This window comes from Nannobrachium achirus (assembly GCF_963921795.1).
Source record: "Nannobrachium achirus genome assembly, chromosome: 10".
NCBI lineage: Eukaryota > Metazoa > Chordata > Actinopteri > Myctophiformes > Myctophidae > Nannobrachium > Nannobrachium achirus.
Genome location: NC_137819.1, coordinates 29,216,162 through 29,233,209, shown reverse-complemented (window position 1 = coordinate 29,233,209; position 17,048 = coordinate 29,216,162). Strand labels below are relative to the sequence as shown.

General features: G+C 41.6%; 2 protein-coding genes across 2 annotated transcripts in view; both read left to right on the top strand.

Moving 5' to 3' along the window:
* Positions 1–652: 652 nt before the first annotated feature.
* LOC308292941 (DNA-directed RNA polymerase II subunit RPB2-like) lies at positions 653–4,159 on the top strand (the record flags this gene model as incomplete). The annotated part of the gene is made up of 1 exon (XM_080735366.1): positions 653–4,159. One exon carries the CDS (start codon positions 653–655, stop codon positions 4,157–4,159), a length of 3,507 nt encoding a protein of 1,168 aa, XP_080591492.1.
* An 11,275-nt stretch (positions 4,160–15,434) lies between these two features.
* The window catches only part of ago4 (argonaute RISC component 4), a 28,225-nt gene continuing 26,611 nt past the window's right edge, over positions 15,435–17,048 (top strand). The window contains exon 1 of the mRNA XM_080734538.1: positions 15,435–15,499. Coding sequence (XP_080590664.1) covers positions 15,481–15,499 — 19 coding nt within the window. The 5' untranslated portion in view covers positions 15,435–15,480. The remainder of the gene's footprint in view (positions 15,500–17,048) is intronic.

The following is a 17,048-nucleotide window of genomic DNA, read 5'->3' as shown; positions in this document are numbered from 1 at the left end:
AGCGTTTTGCCATAGCAATGTGTTTTCCTCAGCGTTTTGCAATAGCAATATGTGTGTGTGTATAGCCATATTACATCACCAATTACCAATTGAAGACGTTATGCAAGCACGACCACCGCTCACTTCACATTGTGTGTGATTTTTAATACAAAGTTGGCAATTTTCTATAACCAATGACCTGACCACTATGCCCATATTTGGTCATGTTCATATGGGGCCATACTGTATATGGGCATGCCTATATGGACATACACTGATGACATCAGGGATCTCCATAGTTTGGCATAAAAGGGACACAGACAAACAGGCATAACCAGTAGGGAAAACATTCCCAACTTGCATTGTTCCCAACTTGAATCGTTCCCGAGCGAGTAGCAATAGAAAATGTAGGATCTGGCTGTGTAAATCGGCATTGTTGGTAATGGTTTGCATATTGTGTGAGGTCAGACCAGAGATTATACAGTAGGTATAAGTTGCTGAAACTGAATTTAGATGTCCACTTCACTTGAGGACTTCTAAGTGATACATTATGAGCACCATAGATCAATGAGCCAATATCAATAGACTTGATAGACATGAATTACAATTTTATATGACTTAGAACATTTTTTATTCAATATATTTTTAGATCAAAGTGCAAGAACATCATACAATGGTTGGCCAGAATGATGAAGGTGATGATGACATTAACCCAGCCCTGTGGCAGGAGGCCTGCTGGATTGTCATCAGCTCCTATTTTGATGAAAAAGGTTTGGTGAGTCAGCAGCTGGATTCATTTGATGAGTTCATTCAGATGTCAGTTCCGAGGATCGTGGAAGATGCACTGCCCGTTATCCTGCAGGCGGAGGCCCAGCACACCTCTGGAGAGGTGGAGGAACCGCCCAGTTACCTGTTGAAGTTTGAACAGATCTATTTGTCCAAACCTCATCACTGGGAGAAGGACGGGGCTGTGTCTCCCATGATGCCCAATGAAGCTCGACTACGCAACCTCACATACTCTGCCCCAGTGTATGTAGACATAACTAAAACCATCGTTAAGAAAGGTGAAGAACCGATTGAAACGCGACACAAGCAGACCTTCATCGGTAAAATACCCATCATGCTTCGCTCCACCTACTGCCTACTGAATGACTTAAAGGATCGTGACCTCTGTGAACTGAATGAGTGTCCATTAGACCCTGGAGGTTACTTCATTATCAATGGTTCAGAGAAGGTCCTGATTGCGCAGGAGAAGATGGCCACCAACACTGTGTATGTGTTTGCTAAGAAGGACAGTAAATATGCCTATACTGCAGAATGTCGCTCCTGTCTGGAGAACTCCTCCAGGCCCACAAGCTCCATCTGGGTTAGCCAGATGGCCAGAGCAGGACAAAAGAAGTGTACTATAGGCCAGAAGATCGTATCGACTCTGCCTTACATCAGACAGGAAGTTCCCATCATCATCGTGTTCCGAGCTCTGGGCTTTGTTTCGGACAGAGACATCCTGGAACACATAATCTATGACTTTGATGACCCAGAAATGATGGAAATGGTGAAACCCTCTCTGGATGAGGCCTTTGTGATCCAGACACAGGAAGTGGCTCTGAACTTCATAGGGTCGAGAGGAGCAAAGCCTGGTGTTACAAAGGAGAGAAGGATTAAATACGCCAAAGAGGTTCTACAGAAGGAAATCTTGCCTCATGTTGGAGTCAGTGACTTATGTGAGACTAAGAAAGCTTATTTCCTAGGGTACATGGTACACAGACTCTTACTGACTGCTCTTGGTAGAAGAGAACTGGATGAAAGAGATCACTATGGCAACAAGAGGTTAGATCTGGCTGGACCTCTATTGGCTTTCCTCTTTAGAGGGATGTTTAATAACCTGTTGAAGGAAATCAAGATTTATGCCCAGAAGTTCATTGACAGAGGAAGAGATTTCAACCTGGAGCTGGCCATCAAAACCAGAATCATCTCTGATGGTTTGAAGTATTCTCTGGCTACTGGCAACTGGGGAGATGTCAAGAAAGCTCACCAAGCCAGAGCTGGAGTGTCCCAGGTGCTGAACCGTCTGACCTTTGCTTCCACCCTCTCCCACCTCCGTAGAGTCAACTCTCCTATCGGCAGAGACGGAAAACTGGCCAGGCCACGTCAGCTCCACAACACTAAGTGGGGAATGGTGTGTCCAGCTGAGACACCTGAGGGCCATGCTGTGGGTCTGGTGAAGAACCTAGCTCTCATGGCCTACATCTCAGTAGGCTCTCAGCCCTCTCCTATCTTAGAGTTTCTAGATACGTGGAGTATGGAGAACCTAGAAGCAATCTCACCTTCTGCTATCGCTGATGCGACCAAGATCTTTGTAAATGGATGTTGGGTTGGAATCCATAAAGACCCGGAACAGTTGATGACTGAGCTGAGAAATCTGAGAAGAACAAAAGGGGACATCATTGTGTCTGAGGTGTCTATGATAAGAGATATCAGAGAAAGGGAGATCAGGATCTATACAGATGCAGGGAGGATCTGTCGCCCCCTGCTGATTGTTGAAAAACAGAAACTGTTGCTGAAGACGCATCACATAGAAAAGCTGAAAGAGAGAGACAGCAACAACTACGGTTGGCAGGACCTGGTGGACAGTGGTGTTGTGGAGTACATTGATACTCTGGAGGAAGAGACTGTGATGTTAGCAATGACTCCTAATGACCTCCAGGAGAACAGTGTGTCTTACTGCTCCACATACACCCACTGTGAGATCCACCCATCCATGATCCTAGGTGTCTGCGCTTCCATTATACCCTTCCCTGACCATAACCAGTCGCCCAGGAACACGTACCAGTCAGCTATGGGGAAACAGGCAATGGGTGTTTACATCACCAACTTCCATGTCCGTATGGACACATTAGCCCATGTGCTGTATTACCCGCAAAAGCCCCTGGTCACCACCAGGTCCATGGAGTACCTCCGCTTCAGAGAACTGCCCGCTGGTATAAATTCCGTTGTTGCCATCGCTTCATACACCGGTTACAACCAGGAAGATTCCATTATTATGAACCGTTCAGCTGTTGATCGAGGGTTCTTCAGGTCTGTGTTCTATCGGTGCTACAAAGAGCAGGAGTCAAAGAAAGGTTTTGATCAGGATGAGAACATTGAGAAACCCATGAAGGATACATGTCAGGGAATGAGACACGCCATCTATGAAAAGCTAGATAATGATGGGTTGATAGCTCCGGGGGTCAGAGTCTCAGGAGACGATGTGATCATTGGGAAAACAGTCACTCTGCCAGAGAACGATGATGAGCTGGACAGCACCAACTGCCGCTACACCAAGAGAGACTGTAGCACTTTCCTCCGAACCAGTGAGACCGGCATTGTAGATCAGGTCATGGTCACTCTCAACCAGCAGGGATACAAGTTCTGTAAGATCAGGGTTCGATCTGTTCGAATTCCTCAGATTGGAGACAAGTTTGCTAGTCGACACGGACAAAAGGGAACTTGTGGAATACAGTATAGACAGGAGGACATGCCTTTTACATGTGAAGGAATCACTCCTGACATCATCATAAATCCCCATGCCATCCCATCTCGTATGACGGTTGGTCATTTAATCGAGTGTCTGCAAGGAAAGGTGTCTGCTAATAAAGGAGAGATTGGCGATGCCACTCCATTTAACGATGCCGTTAATGTCCAGAAAATCTCCAACCTGTTGTCAGAGTATGGATATCACCTGAGAGGAAATGAGGTTTTATATAATGGCTTTACTGGTCGTAAACTGACGTCTCAGATTTTCATTGGTCTCACGTACTATCAACGTCTCAAACACATGGTGGAGGACAAGATCCACTCCAGAGCCAGAGGACCTATCCAGATCCTCAACAGACAACCTATGGAGGGGAGATCACGTGATGGTGGTCTTCGGTTCGGCGAGATGGAGCGTGACTGTCAGATCGCACACGGTGCTGCTCAGTTCCTCAGAGAACGTCTGTTTGAAGCTTCAGATCCATACCAGGTTCACGTCTGTAACCTGTGTGGGCTGATTGCCATCGCCAACACCAGGACACACACCTACGAATGTAGAGGGTGTCGCAATAAAACCCAGATTTCTCTTGTTCGGATGCCCTATGCCTGTAAACTTTTGTTCCAGGAGTTGATGTCAATGAGCATTGCTCCTCGAATGATGACCAGCTAGGACAACTTCCTGTTAACTGTCATCCACTATAGGCCAAGGAAATACATCCTGTGTGTCTGTCTGGAGCTAATCTAGCAAACCACCGGAGTGATCAGCGCCTATCTTTTCTTATGCACTCCGTCAGTGGGCTATGATGGACTACTGACAGAGCTTGGATGCATATGATGACCAGTTATTCCCGACTTCACGATGTACAAGTTGTGAACGGTATTATATATAAGAACTGGAAGTAATTTGCATGATTGGGCTGAAACCTTGCCCGAATCTTACGTCATAAATATGTCATAGACAAGTCTGAGATCCAGTTTTTGAAGCGGTGAAAACCGCTTCCAATGAGTGGCTTTGTGTGTCCCACACCCATATATGGTCATTTCAGTCCAGAATGAACAGGTTTTTTCAAAAACAAAATGTGTGTTTAATGTCCATATATGGTCATCTTAGTCCAGATAAATAAATAAAACTAAGATTCACCTCTTCACTTTGAACCGAGGTTTGATTTTTTATAATCTAATAGGGCTTGGATTCCAAATTTGGGCAAGAAAAACATCATCTATATGATGTCCACAGGGAAGCAACACCATTGTTAGAGCCCTTCTATCCATTTTCTATAGTTGACCCCATCTTTCCATTGACAATAGTTTTTGTGTTAAGATAATATTGCACTTTTATCCTATCCTAATTGAAAGTTTTTTTTTCCTTTTTTTTGTGATGAGATGAAATGAAAACTAGAAAAATATTGTTCCTTCGAAACAATTGTGGGCTCGCTTCAAGCCAGAAAACAATGGCTATAAAAGCACAAAATGTCAAGATCGCAGGCAGTGCTCTCTTTGACGTTACTGACATCAAAGATTGGTCCATTTTGTTCCAAAAATGTGTTATGCAAAAGTTGACCCGCTGGTGGCGCTATAACAGGCCAATGTGAGAAGGTTGGTATCTGTTCCTTGACCTATCGGGAATGTGCTTGCAAGATTTCACGCACATCCCAGGCTGTGTTCATGATTTGAGGTGTTTTTGGCTTTGGACACTTTATCGCTGCTTGCAGCTATATTTATTATTATTATTTTATAATTTTTTTGTGTGCACTTCATAGGCATGTTAGATAAAGGTCCTTAGATTGCGTGTAGAATGTTTCATGCAAATTGCAAAAAAAATCCTAGAATAAAAACAGGTTTAAGCGTTTTACAAACTGCTCAAAATTATATAGCGCCCCCCTTTGGCCATTTGGGGTAAGATTGGTTTCAGTGATATTTGAACTAACCCTCTACACTATTTTGTCATGAAAATGTGACTTTGCATGTATGTTTTAGAGGCAGAAGAATAATTTGCATAAAAATGCAATATTGTTTGAATTATTTAAAAAAGCATGTTTCAATGTTAAAGAAATCCGATCTGACAGATCTTTAGATATCGGTCCAAAGTTCACGTAAAAAAAAGTTTTGTGCACGTGACGCGAAAATTCCAGAATAAAAGCGGGTTTACGCGTTTTACAAACTGCTCAAAATGGCGGAAAATCGAAGGGCGGAGCTTACTTAACAACGACACAGATGTCTTCCGCTTGAGTCAAAGCACGCGTGTAACAAGTTGCATGTCTTCAAACGAAACGAGTCATGACTTATGCCCGTTTGAAGTTTGAATTTTCAGACGCTTCGTATAGCGCCCCCCTTTGGCCGATTGGAATAAAATTGGTTTCAGTGATACTTTGACTAACCCTCCACATCTTTGCCAAATGCCATGAACGTGTAACTTTGCATGTATGATTTAGAGGCCGAAGAATTATTTGCATAAAACCGTAATATTTATGGAATTATTAAAAAATTATGTTTCACTTTAAAAAAAATCTGGTTGATCAATCTGACCGTATTGGTCCAAAGTTCATGTGAAAAATGTTTTGTGCACTTGACGCGAAAATCCCAGGAGGAGATAGATTTTTACTGTTTTTCATATAATTCCGAATTGTGGGAGACCTAAAGGTCAGAGGTCAAAAGTTAGAGGGTAAAAGTTGTTCGGCATGAGGAGACGCATAAGTGTATACAGGTTTCATGGCTGTATGTATAACACAGCATGAGCTATACCTGTTCAAAGATCGCACTTTCGAAGGCTTCCTACAGCGCCACCATTTGGCCGATTGCTATAAAAAATAATAGCACACTTCGCCACTGTAAACTGAACACATTGATGTTTTTATTTTCATTTTATCACTAAGTATGTAGGAGTAGAACGGAACCGAAGTTTTTGATACTTGCACTGACTAGTATGACTAGTATAGAAATAACTAGAAAAATATTGTTCCTTCGAAACAATTGTGGGCTCGCTTCAAGCCGGAAAACAATGGCTATAAAAGTACAAAATGTCAAGATCGCAGGCAGTGCTCTCTTTGACGTTACTGACGTCAAAGATTGGTCCATTTTGTTCGAAAAATGTGTTGTGCAAAAGTTGACCCGCTGGTGGCGCTATAACAGGCCAATGTAAGAAGGGTGGTATCTGTTCCTTGACCTATTGGGAATGTGCTTGCAAGATTTCACACCCATTGCAGGCTGTGTTCATGATTTGAGGTGTTTTTGGCTTTGGCCACTTTATCGCTGCTTGCAGCTATATTCATTATTATTTTTTATTTTTTTGTGTGTGTGCACTTCATAGGCATATTAGATAAAGGTCCTTAGATTGTGTGTAGAATGTTTCATGCAAATTGCAAAAAAAAAAATCCTAATGGGTTTAAGCGTTTCACAAACTGCTCAAAATGATATAGCGCCCCCCTTTGGCCAATTGGGGTAAGATTGGTTTTAGTGATATTTGGACTAACACTCTACATCTTTGCCAAATGCCATGAACATGTTACTTTGCATGTATGATTTAGAGGCAGAAGAATAATTTGCATAAAACTGCAATATTCATTGAATTTATTTAAAAAAGCATGTTTCAATTTTAAAGAAATCCGATCTGACAGATCTTTAGATATCGGTCCAAAGTTCACGTAAAAAAGAGTTTTGTGCACGTGGAGCGAAAATTCCAGAATAAAAGCGGGTTTACGCGTTTTACAAACTGCTCAAAATGGCGGAAAATCGAAGGGCGGAGCTTACTTAACAACGACACAGATGTCTTCCGCTCGAGTCAAAGCACGCGTATAACAAGTTGCATGTCTTCAAACGAAACGAGTCATGACTTATGCCCGTTTGAAGTTTGAATTTTCAAACGCTTCGTATAGCGCCCCCCTTTGGCCGATTGGAATAAAATTGGTTTCAGTGATACTTTGACTAACCCTCCACATCTTTGCCAAATGCCATGAACGTGTACCTTTGCATGTATGATTTAGAGGCCGAAGAATAATTTGCATAAAACCGCAATATTGATTAAATTATTAAAAAATTATATTTCACTTTAAAAAAAATCTGGTTGATCAATCTGACCGTATTGGTCCAAAGTTCATGTGAAAAAAGTTTTGTGCACTTGACGCGAAAATCCCAGGAGGAGATAGATTTTTACTGTTTTTCATATAATTCCGAATTGTGGGAGACCTAAAGGTCAGAGGTCAAAAGTTAGAGGGAAAAAGTTGTTCGGCATGAGGAGACGCATAAGTGTATACAGGTTTCATGGCTGTATGTATAACACAGCATGAGCTATACCTGTTCAAAGATCGCACTTTCGAAGGCTTCCTACAGCGCCACCATTTGGCCGATTGCTATAAAAAATAATAGCACACTTCGCCACTGTAAACTGAACACATTGATGTTTTTATTTTCATTTTCTCACTAAGTATGTAGGAGTAGAAAGGAACCGAAGATCCCGTCTACTGATTGCCTGATAGATAAATAAATAATGACAATATCTAAAGTGTGCTCGCCTTATAGGCGAGCCCACAACTAGAAGAATATTGTTCCTTCGAAACAATTGTGGGCTCGCTTCAAGCCAGAAAACAATGGCTATAAAAGCACAAAATGTCAAGATCGCAGGCAGTGCTCTCTTTGACGTTACTGACGTCAAAGATTGGTCCATTTTGTTCCAAAAATGTGTTGTGCAAAAGTTGACCCGCTGGTGGCGCTATAACAGGCCAATGTGAGAAGGTTGGTATCTGTTCCTTGACCTATTGGGAATGTGCTTGCAAGATTTCACGCACATCCCAGGCTGTGTTCATGATTTGAGGTGTTTTTGGCTTTGGACACTTTATCGCTGCTTGCAGCTATATTCATTATTATTATTTTTTTGTGTGTGTGCACTTCATAGGCATATTAGATAAAGGTCCTTAGATTGTGTGTAGAATGTTTCATGCAAATTGCAAAAAAAAAATCCTAACGGGTTTAAGCGTTTCACAAACTGCTCAAAATGATATAGCGCCCCCCTTTGGCCAATTGGGGTAAGATTGGTTTTAGTGATATTTGGACTAACACTCTACATCTTTGCCAAATGCCATGAACATGTTACTTTGCATGTATGATTTAGAGGCAGAAGAATAATTTGCATAAAACTGCAATATTCATTGAATTTATTTTAAAAAGCATGTTTAAATTTTAAAGAAATCCGATCCGACAGATCTTTAGATATCGGTCCAAAGTTCACGTAAAAAAAGTTTTGTGCACGTGGAGCGAAAATTCTAGAATAAAAGCGGGTTTACGCGTTTTACAAACTGCTCAAAATGGCGGAAAATCGAAGGGCGGAGCTTACTTAAAAACGACACAGATGTCTTCCGCTTGAGTCAAAGCACGCGTGTAACAAGTTGCATGTCTTCAAACGAAACGAGTCATGACTTATGCCCGTTTGAAGTTTGAATTTTCAGACGCTTCGTATAGCGCCCCCCTTTGGCCGATTGGAATAAAATTGGTTTCAGTGATACTTTGACTAACCCTCCACATCTTTGCCAAATGCCATGAACGTGTAACTTTGCATGTATGATTTAGAGGCCGAAGAATAATTTGCATAAAACCGCAATATTGATTGAATTATTAAAAAATTATATTTCACTTTGAAAAAAATCTGGTTGATCAATCTGACCGTATTGGTCCAAAGTTCATGTGAAAAAAGTTTTGTGCACTTGACGCGAAAATCCCAGGAGGAGATAGATTTTTACTGTTTTTCATATAATTCCGAATTGTGGGAGACCTAAAGGTCAGAGGTCAAAAGTTAGAGGGAAAAAGTTGTTCGGCATGAGGAGACGCATAAGTGTATACAGGTTTCATGGCTGTATGTATAACACAGCATGAGCTATACCTGTTCAAAGATCGCACTTTCGAAGGCTTCCTACAGCGCCACCATTTGGCCGATTGCTATAAAAAATAATAGCACACTTCGCCACTGTAAACTGAACACATTGATGTTTTTATTTTCATTTTCTCACTAAGTATGTAGGAGTAGAAAGGAACCGAAGATCCCGTCTACTGATTGCCTGATAGATAAATAAATAATGACAATATCTAAAGTGTGCTCGCCTTATAGGCGAGCCCACAACTAGAAGAATATTGTTCCTTCGAAACAATTGTGGGCTCGCTTCAAGCCAGAAAACAATGGCTATAAAAGCACAAAATGTCAAGATCGCAGGCAGTGCTCTCTTTGACGTTACTGACGTCAAAGATTGGTCCATTTTGTTCCAAAAATGTGTTGTGCAAAAGTTGACCCGCTGGTGGCGCTATAACAGGCCAATGTGAGAAGGTTGGTATCTGTTCCTTGACCTATTGGGAATGTGCTTGCAAGATTTCACGCACATCCCAGGCTGTGTTCATGATTTGAGGTGTTTTTGGCTTTGGACACTTTATCGCTGCTTGCAGCTATATTCATTATTATTATTTTTTTGTGTGTGTGCACTTCATAGGCATATTAGATAAAGGTCCTTAGATTGTGTGTAGAATGTTTCATGCAAATTGCAAAAAAAAAATCCTAACGGGTTTAAGCGTTTCACAAACTGCTCAAAATGATATAGCGCCCCCCTTTGGCCAATTGGGGTAAGATTGGTTTTAGTGATATTTGGACTAACACTCTACATCTTTGCCAAATGCCATGAACATGTTACTTTGCATGTATGATTTAGAGGCAGAAGAATAATTTGCATAAAACTGCAATATTCATTGAATTTATTTTAAAAAGCATGTTTAAATTTTAAAGAAATCCGATCCGACAGATCTTTAGATATCGGTCCAAAGTTCACGTAAAAAAAGTTTTGTGCACGTGGAGCGAAAATTCTAGAATAAAAGCGGGTTTACGCGTTTTACAAACTGCTCAAAATGGCGGAAAATCGAAGGGCGGAGCTTACTTAAAAACGACACAGATGTCTTCCGCTTGAGTCAAAGCACGCGTGTAACAAGTTGCATGTCTTCAAACGAAACGAGTCATGACTTATGCCCGTTTGAAGTTTGAATTTTCAGACGCTTCGTATAGCGCCCCCCTTTGGCCGATTGGAATAAAATTGGTTTCAGTGATACTTTGACTAACCCTCCACATCTTTGCCAAATGCCATGAACGTGTAACTTTGCATGTATGATTTAGAGGCCGAAGAATAATTTGCATAAAACCGCAATATTGATTGAATTATTAAAAAATTATATTTCACTTTGAAAAAAATCTGGTTGATCAATCTGACCGTATTGGTCCAAAGTTCATGTGAAAAAAGTTTTGTGCACTTGACGCGAAAATCCCAGGAGGAGATAGATTTTTACTGTTTTTCATATAATTCCGAATTGTGGGAGACCTAAAGGTCAGAGGTCAAAAGTTAGAGGGTAAAAGTTGTTCGGCATGAGGAGACGCATACGTGTATACGGGTTTCATGGCTGTACCTCAAACACAGCTTGAGCTATACCTGTTCAAAGTTCGCACTTTCGAAGGCTTCCTACAGCGCCACCATTTGGCCGATTGCTGTAAAAAGTAATAGCACACGTCGCCACAGTAAGCTGAACACATTGATGTTTTTATTTTCATTTTCTCACTAAGTATGTAGGAGTTGAAAGCGGACAAAGTATTGAGGAGAACTTGATATGCTCTGGTTGATAGATAAACTAGAAAAATATTGTTCCTTCGAAACAATTGTGGGCTCGCTTCAAGCCAGAAAACAATGGCTATAAAAGCACAAAATGTCAAGATCGCAGGCAGTGCTCTCTTTGACGTTACTGACGTCAAAGATTGGTCCATTTTGTTCCAAAAATGTGTTGTGCAAAAGTTGACCTGCTGGTGGCGCTATAACAGGCCAATGTGAGAAGGTTGGTATCTGTTCCTTGACCTATTGGGAATGTGCTTGCAAGATTTCACGCACATCCCAGGCTGTGTTCATGATTTGAGGTGTTTTTGGCTTTGGACACTTTATCGCTGCTTGCAGCTATATTTATTATTATTATTTTATAATTTTTTTGTGTGCACTTCATAGGCATGTTAGATAAAGGTCCTTAGATTGTGTGTAGAATGTTTCATGCAAATTGCAAAAAAAATCCTAGAATAAAAACGGGTTTAAGCGTTTTACAAACTGCTCAAAATTATATAGCGCCCCCCTTTGGCCATTTGGGGTAAGATTGGTTTCAGTGATATTTGAACTAACCCTCTACACTATTTTGTCATGAAAATGTGACTTTGCATGTATGTTTTAGAGGCAGAAGAATAATTTGCATAAAAATGCAATATTGTTTGAATTATTTAAAAAAGCATGTTTCAATGTTAAAGAAATCCGATCTGACAGATCTTTAGATATCGGTCCAAAGTTCACGTAAAAAAAGTTTTGTGCACGTGACGCGAAAATTCCAGAATAAAAGCGGGTTTACGCGTTTTACAAACTGCTCAAAATGGCGGAAAATTGAAGGGCGGAGCTTACTTAACAACGACACAGATGTCTTCCGCTTGAGTCAAAGCACGCGTGTAACAAGTTGCATGTCTTCAAACGAAACGAGTCATGACTTATGCCCGTTTGAAGTTTGAATTTTCAGACGCTTCGTATAGCGCCCCCCTTTGGCCGATTGGAATAAAATTGGTTTCAGTGATACTTTGACTAACCCTCCACATCTTTGCCAAATGCCATGAACGTGTAACTTTGCATGTATGATTTAGAGGCCGAAGAATAATTTGCATCAAACCGCAATATTGATTGAATTATTAAAAAATTATATTTCGCTTTAAAAAAAATCTGGTTGATCAATCTGACCGTATTGGTCCAAAGTTCATGTGAAACAAGTTTTGTGCACTTGACGCGAAAATCCCAGGAGGAGATAGATTTTTACTGTTTTTCATATAATTCCGAATTGTGGGAGACCTAAAGGTCAGAGGTCAAAAGTTAGAGGGTAAAAGTTGTTCGGCATGAGGAGACGCATACGTGTATACAGGTTTCATGGCTGTATGTATAACACAGCATGAGCTATACCTGTTCAAAGTTCGCACTTTCGAAGGCTTCCTACAGCGCCACCATTTGGCCGATTGCTGTAAAAAGTAATAGCACACGTCGCCACTGTAAGCTGAACACATTGATGTTTTTATTTTCATTTTCTCACTAAGTATGTAGGAGTAGAAAGGAACCGAAGTTCCCGTCTACTTACTAGATAAATAAATAAATAAATAATGACAATATCTAAAGTGTGCTCGCCAGGTACTGGCGAGCCCACAATGACAATATCTAAAGTGTGCTCGCCTGTTTACAGGCGAGCCCACAATGAAACTAGAAATACTGTTCCTACGAAACAGTGTGGGCTCGCATTTGACACCATGTATGGGCACAAAGATCTACCCTTTTGCTGCGCCTCATTGGCTAAGGGTCCTGCCTTTGTACTGTAGGTACAAAGGGCAGTGTCTTACGTCATTTTGAGGAGAACTTGCATTATATAAGAAATGTAAGTCAAAAGGATGATTAGGCTGAGACCTTGCCCGAATTTGGAGAACTAGAAGCTGCGTCTAGTCGGCGACCTGGCCAACTCGGGAACGATGTAAATAGGGAATGAATGCCCCGCCCTTTAATGCAAATCCCATTATACCTGTTGTCATAGGACCCGTTTTGACCATCTGTTTGCCTGTGTCCATTTATGCCCATATATGGAGATATCTGTATCTGTCTGTCTGTCGGCGTCCATTTTATGTCCATATATGGAGATCACTGCAGATATAGTTCTGGGTCCATTTTATGCCCATATATGCCCATATATGGAGATATCTGTCTATTTGCGTCCATGTTATGCCCATATATGGAGATCTCTGTATCTGTCTGTCTGTGTCCCTTTATGCCCGTATATGGAGATATCTGTTTATCTGCGTCCATTTTATGCCCATATATGAGATCTCTGTCGCTTTTTGTTTGTTTCTTCTTCAAGCAGAATACACAGCCTGCTTAAATCTGCATCATTCAAGTCATCCTCCCAGTCCCACACTTTGTTGCTTGTCTTATGTTTGTCTTTGTCTCTTTTATTTTCTTTTTTGGAGCGGACCCCATGAATGCCCCACCCTTTAATGCAAACCCCAATATACCTGTTGTCATAGGACACGTTTTGACCATCTGTTTGCCTTTGTCCCCACCCTTTAATGCAAACCCCAATATACCTGTTGTCATAGGACCCGTTTTGACCATCTGTTTGCCTTTGTCCCCTTATGCCCATATATGGAGATCTCTGCACACACAGTACCGGTTGCGGAAAACTCTGATGTCAGACATCAGCTCCGCATTCGGGCATTCATTTTATGCCCATATCTGGAGAACTCGCGTGCCGGTGGGAAGAACGGTTCTCGAGATACGCGGATTACATACATACATACACATTCACAGAGATTTTTTGTTGACTCATGTGGCGTACGTGATGTCAGAGCCTTTTATGAAGTGATGTCACAATGAGTCAGCGCTTGCGCAGATTTCCTCCGGAACAGCCTGATGTCAACAATCAGCTCCGCATAAGGAGATTCCGAACGTTTTGCGCCGGTTCGAAAAAAACGTGCGTCCGGTCGGGTCGAGGCCCGGCACTGCACTCCGCGGCGGGGAACGCGCGTGCCGAATCTGAAGCCGGTGGAACGAACGGTTCTCGAGATACGCGGATTACATACACACAGACAGACAGAGATTTGTCGCATTTATAGATAGATGACGTCATAAATATGTCATAAGTCTGAGATCAATTTGTTTATAGAGTTCTCTTCTCTGTCTGTATTGCCATTTGGCACCACCAAACCTTATTGGGGTCACTGAGACACAAACCAAGTTTGGTCAGATGCCACAGAGTGGCACACACGCACACGCGCGCACACACACACACACACACACACACACACACACACACACACACACACACACACACACACACACACACACACACACACACATTATAGATTAATAATAGATTAGGCGTAACAAATTCTCCACAATGCTTTCAGCTCTAAAGACTACCAGATAGATCAAATTTAGATGGATTAAAACAAAAATGTAACTAAATGTTTTATTTTTATCTTAATTGTCAAGAAATCAAGGACACATTTTTTAATTTGACCTTGTTGTAGCCTACTACAATGTAGGCTATTGCCATTAGAATATTTTTTACTGTGCACCTTCCACAGCTGAAAAATAATGATGTACTTAAAATGTCATAATGTTGACAGAACTATGTATTTACAGTTCTAACAGTGTTTGTATGAGTGTGTGTTAATTACTTAATGTTTATTCTTTATTGTCACATGTCTTGTGATAAAGTCTGATTTGAAAGTATAGCGTGAAGAACCTTTTTACCTCAAAGCTTTTTTTAGATGGGCATTATATCTGACTGAGAGTGATACATATGTCTGTCTGTCAGTCTCTCTCTCTCTCTCTGTGTGTGTGTGTGTGTGTGTGTGTGTGTGTGTGTGTGTGCGCGCGCGCGCGTGCGTGTGCATGTGTGTGTGTGTGTGTGTAATCGATTTGCACGTAGAATATAGAATTGTTTCAATTCACAATACATACCTAAAATGAAAGAGAAAAAATAGCCTGCATTGTTGTCTTTTGTGTACACTTTTGTATAGTTCTGACTTCATGTAATTTGCACACAAAAAAACACAATACATACCTAAAGGGCCACGAATACTTTCGGTAATACATTGTGAATGCTTCAATGCAATTTTCAATAATAGTCACTTCTGGGAAGAAATAGATTGCGCAAGCGCGCAGGAGGGGAGGCTCGACAGCGCCCTCCCCTCCCCGGCGGCGCATGCTCACTTACAAATCCTCAGGAGTGGAAATCAGTCAGAACAGAAAAAGACAAGGCATCCTGCTCGGCTCGCTGCTCCGCGCACACACACAGCTACGCATCTATATTCCATTTCTTAATTTAGCCACTTTAAGCTTCGCGATACCGCCCCCAATTTCAGTGTCGGTACGGAGCCGCCAGGCCGGGACAGAGACGGAGAGAGAGCCCTCGGCCATGGAAGCGCTCGGACCCGGTAAGAGAAAGAGAAAGAACCCACACACGTCTAGTGTGTGTGTGTATGTGTATGTGTGTGTAGTGTATGTGTGTGTGCGTGCATTGCTTCACTGGGGGCCGTGGTTGCAGCGAGGCCTCCGACGCCAGGAGGAAAGCATTGGCGAAAGAGGAGGAAAAAAAACAACAAGCGAGAGCTTTTTAGACGGCGGCCCAGCCCGTTGTGTGACACGTTGTTTACGCCGAAAAACACGCCCGGTTCCTGGGCAGCGCGAGTCCCAATGAAATGTATTACAAATGAAAGGAATGTCTGAACCCACTGTATTGATCGGAAGCACGTACGGCTCGTGGTGGCTCTGGCATTGTGTGTAGTGTATGTGTGTGAGTGACTGTGTGCTAGTGTGTTTATGTGTGGTGTGGGGGATTTAACTAGGACCTTCCTCCTTCCTTCCTTCCGCGTCGTGTGTGTTTACGTTGATATCTGTTGTGTTTTCATAAAACTGAATGCTTTTATGTAGCACAGCATACACGACGCAGTCGAATTGTACACCTGTCAGTTATTAAGACATTTTCCTTGAATGAAAGGTCGTGTATTTTAAAGCATAATTTGGGACGATTGTCATCAGAAACCGTTCCTCCCTCCCCAGCATTTTGTGTCCGCCTAAAAGACAGACGATCGAGAGTCGAAATGAAAACGATCGAGAAAAGATTACCACGTTTTTACAAGACATGGATACCCTGACATGACAGACCATTACAGTCTGCTGTGACTCGTAATTCATTATTTTATATTTAGCTGTCATTGCTTTACGCGCCAGCGTCGCCTCTCCCTGTGAAGAAATCCTGCGCCTGTAGTGCACACATGAATGAATGGAGCACACTGTGTTTAGTAAATAATTTATAATGGGTGGCGTTTTTGTTGATATGATTTTCTGGCCAGCATAATATTTTTCAAGGCGATATTAAAAGGGCAGCGATCCGATTCAGCAAACCCTATACACTATATGCTGGGATGGGGCAAGCCATAATGCACACCATTCAGCATTTTGGGGTTGGGTTTTATTCATCATCAAAAAGGTTTATGATTATTCATTTTTTCTTCTTTGGGTGTCTACTAGAATATGATGTAGTAGGATGCATGTGTGAGAAACTGAGATAATGCAGAGATAACCAGACATACACATACATCATCATTGATATGATATGAACATTAGATATTCTTTTTTGTTTACTTGCAGTGTATAGTCTATGCATGGCCAATCATAACATAAACAGAGGAATCCTGGCAATTAACCAAATGGAAAAGGAACTTTGCCTTTGAATTACCCATTTAACAACATGAAATCTATTGCATTGGGGCTGAAGCGTTTGTGGGGATGCATATCCCTCCCCAGGTGTGTGAACTACAATTCACAACTGTTGAACCGTTTCAACAAACATAATTAGGGAGATTCTCTGATTATGTTCCTCTGACTTGAATGTTAACATGCTCTCGCTCACCCATCGCCTCAAGATTTATGGTGTGTGATAGTTGCTGGTAAAATCAATCTACACCAGGCACTTCAGAAGGT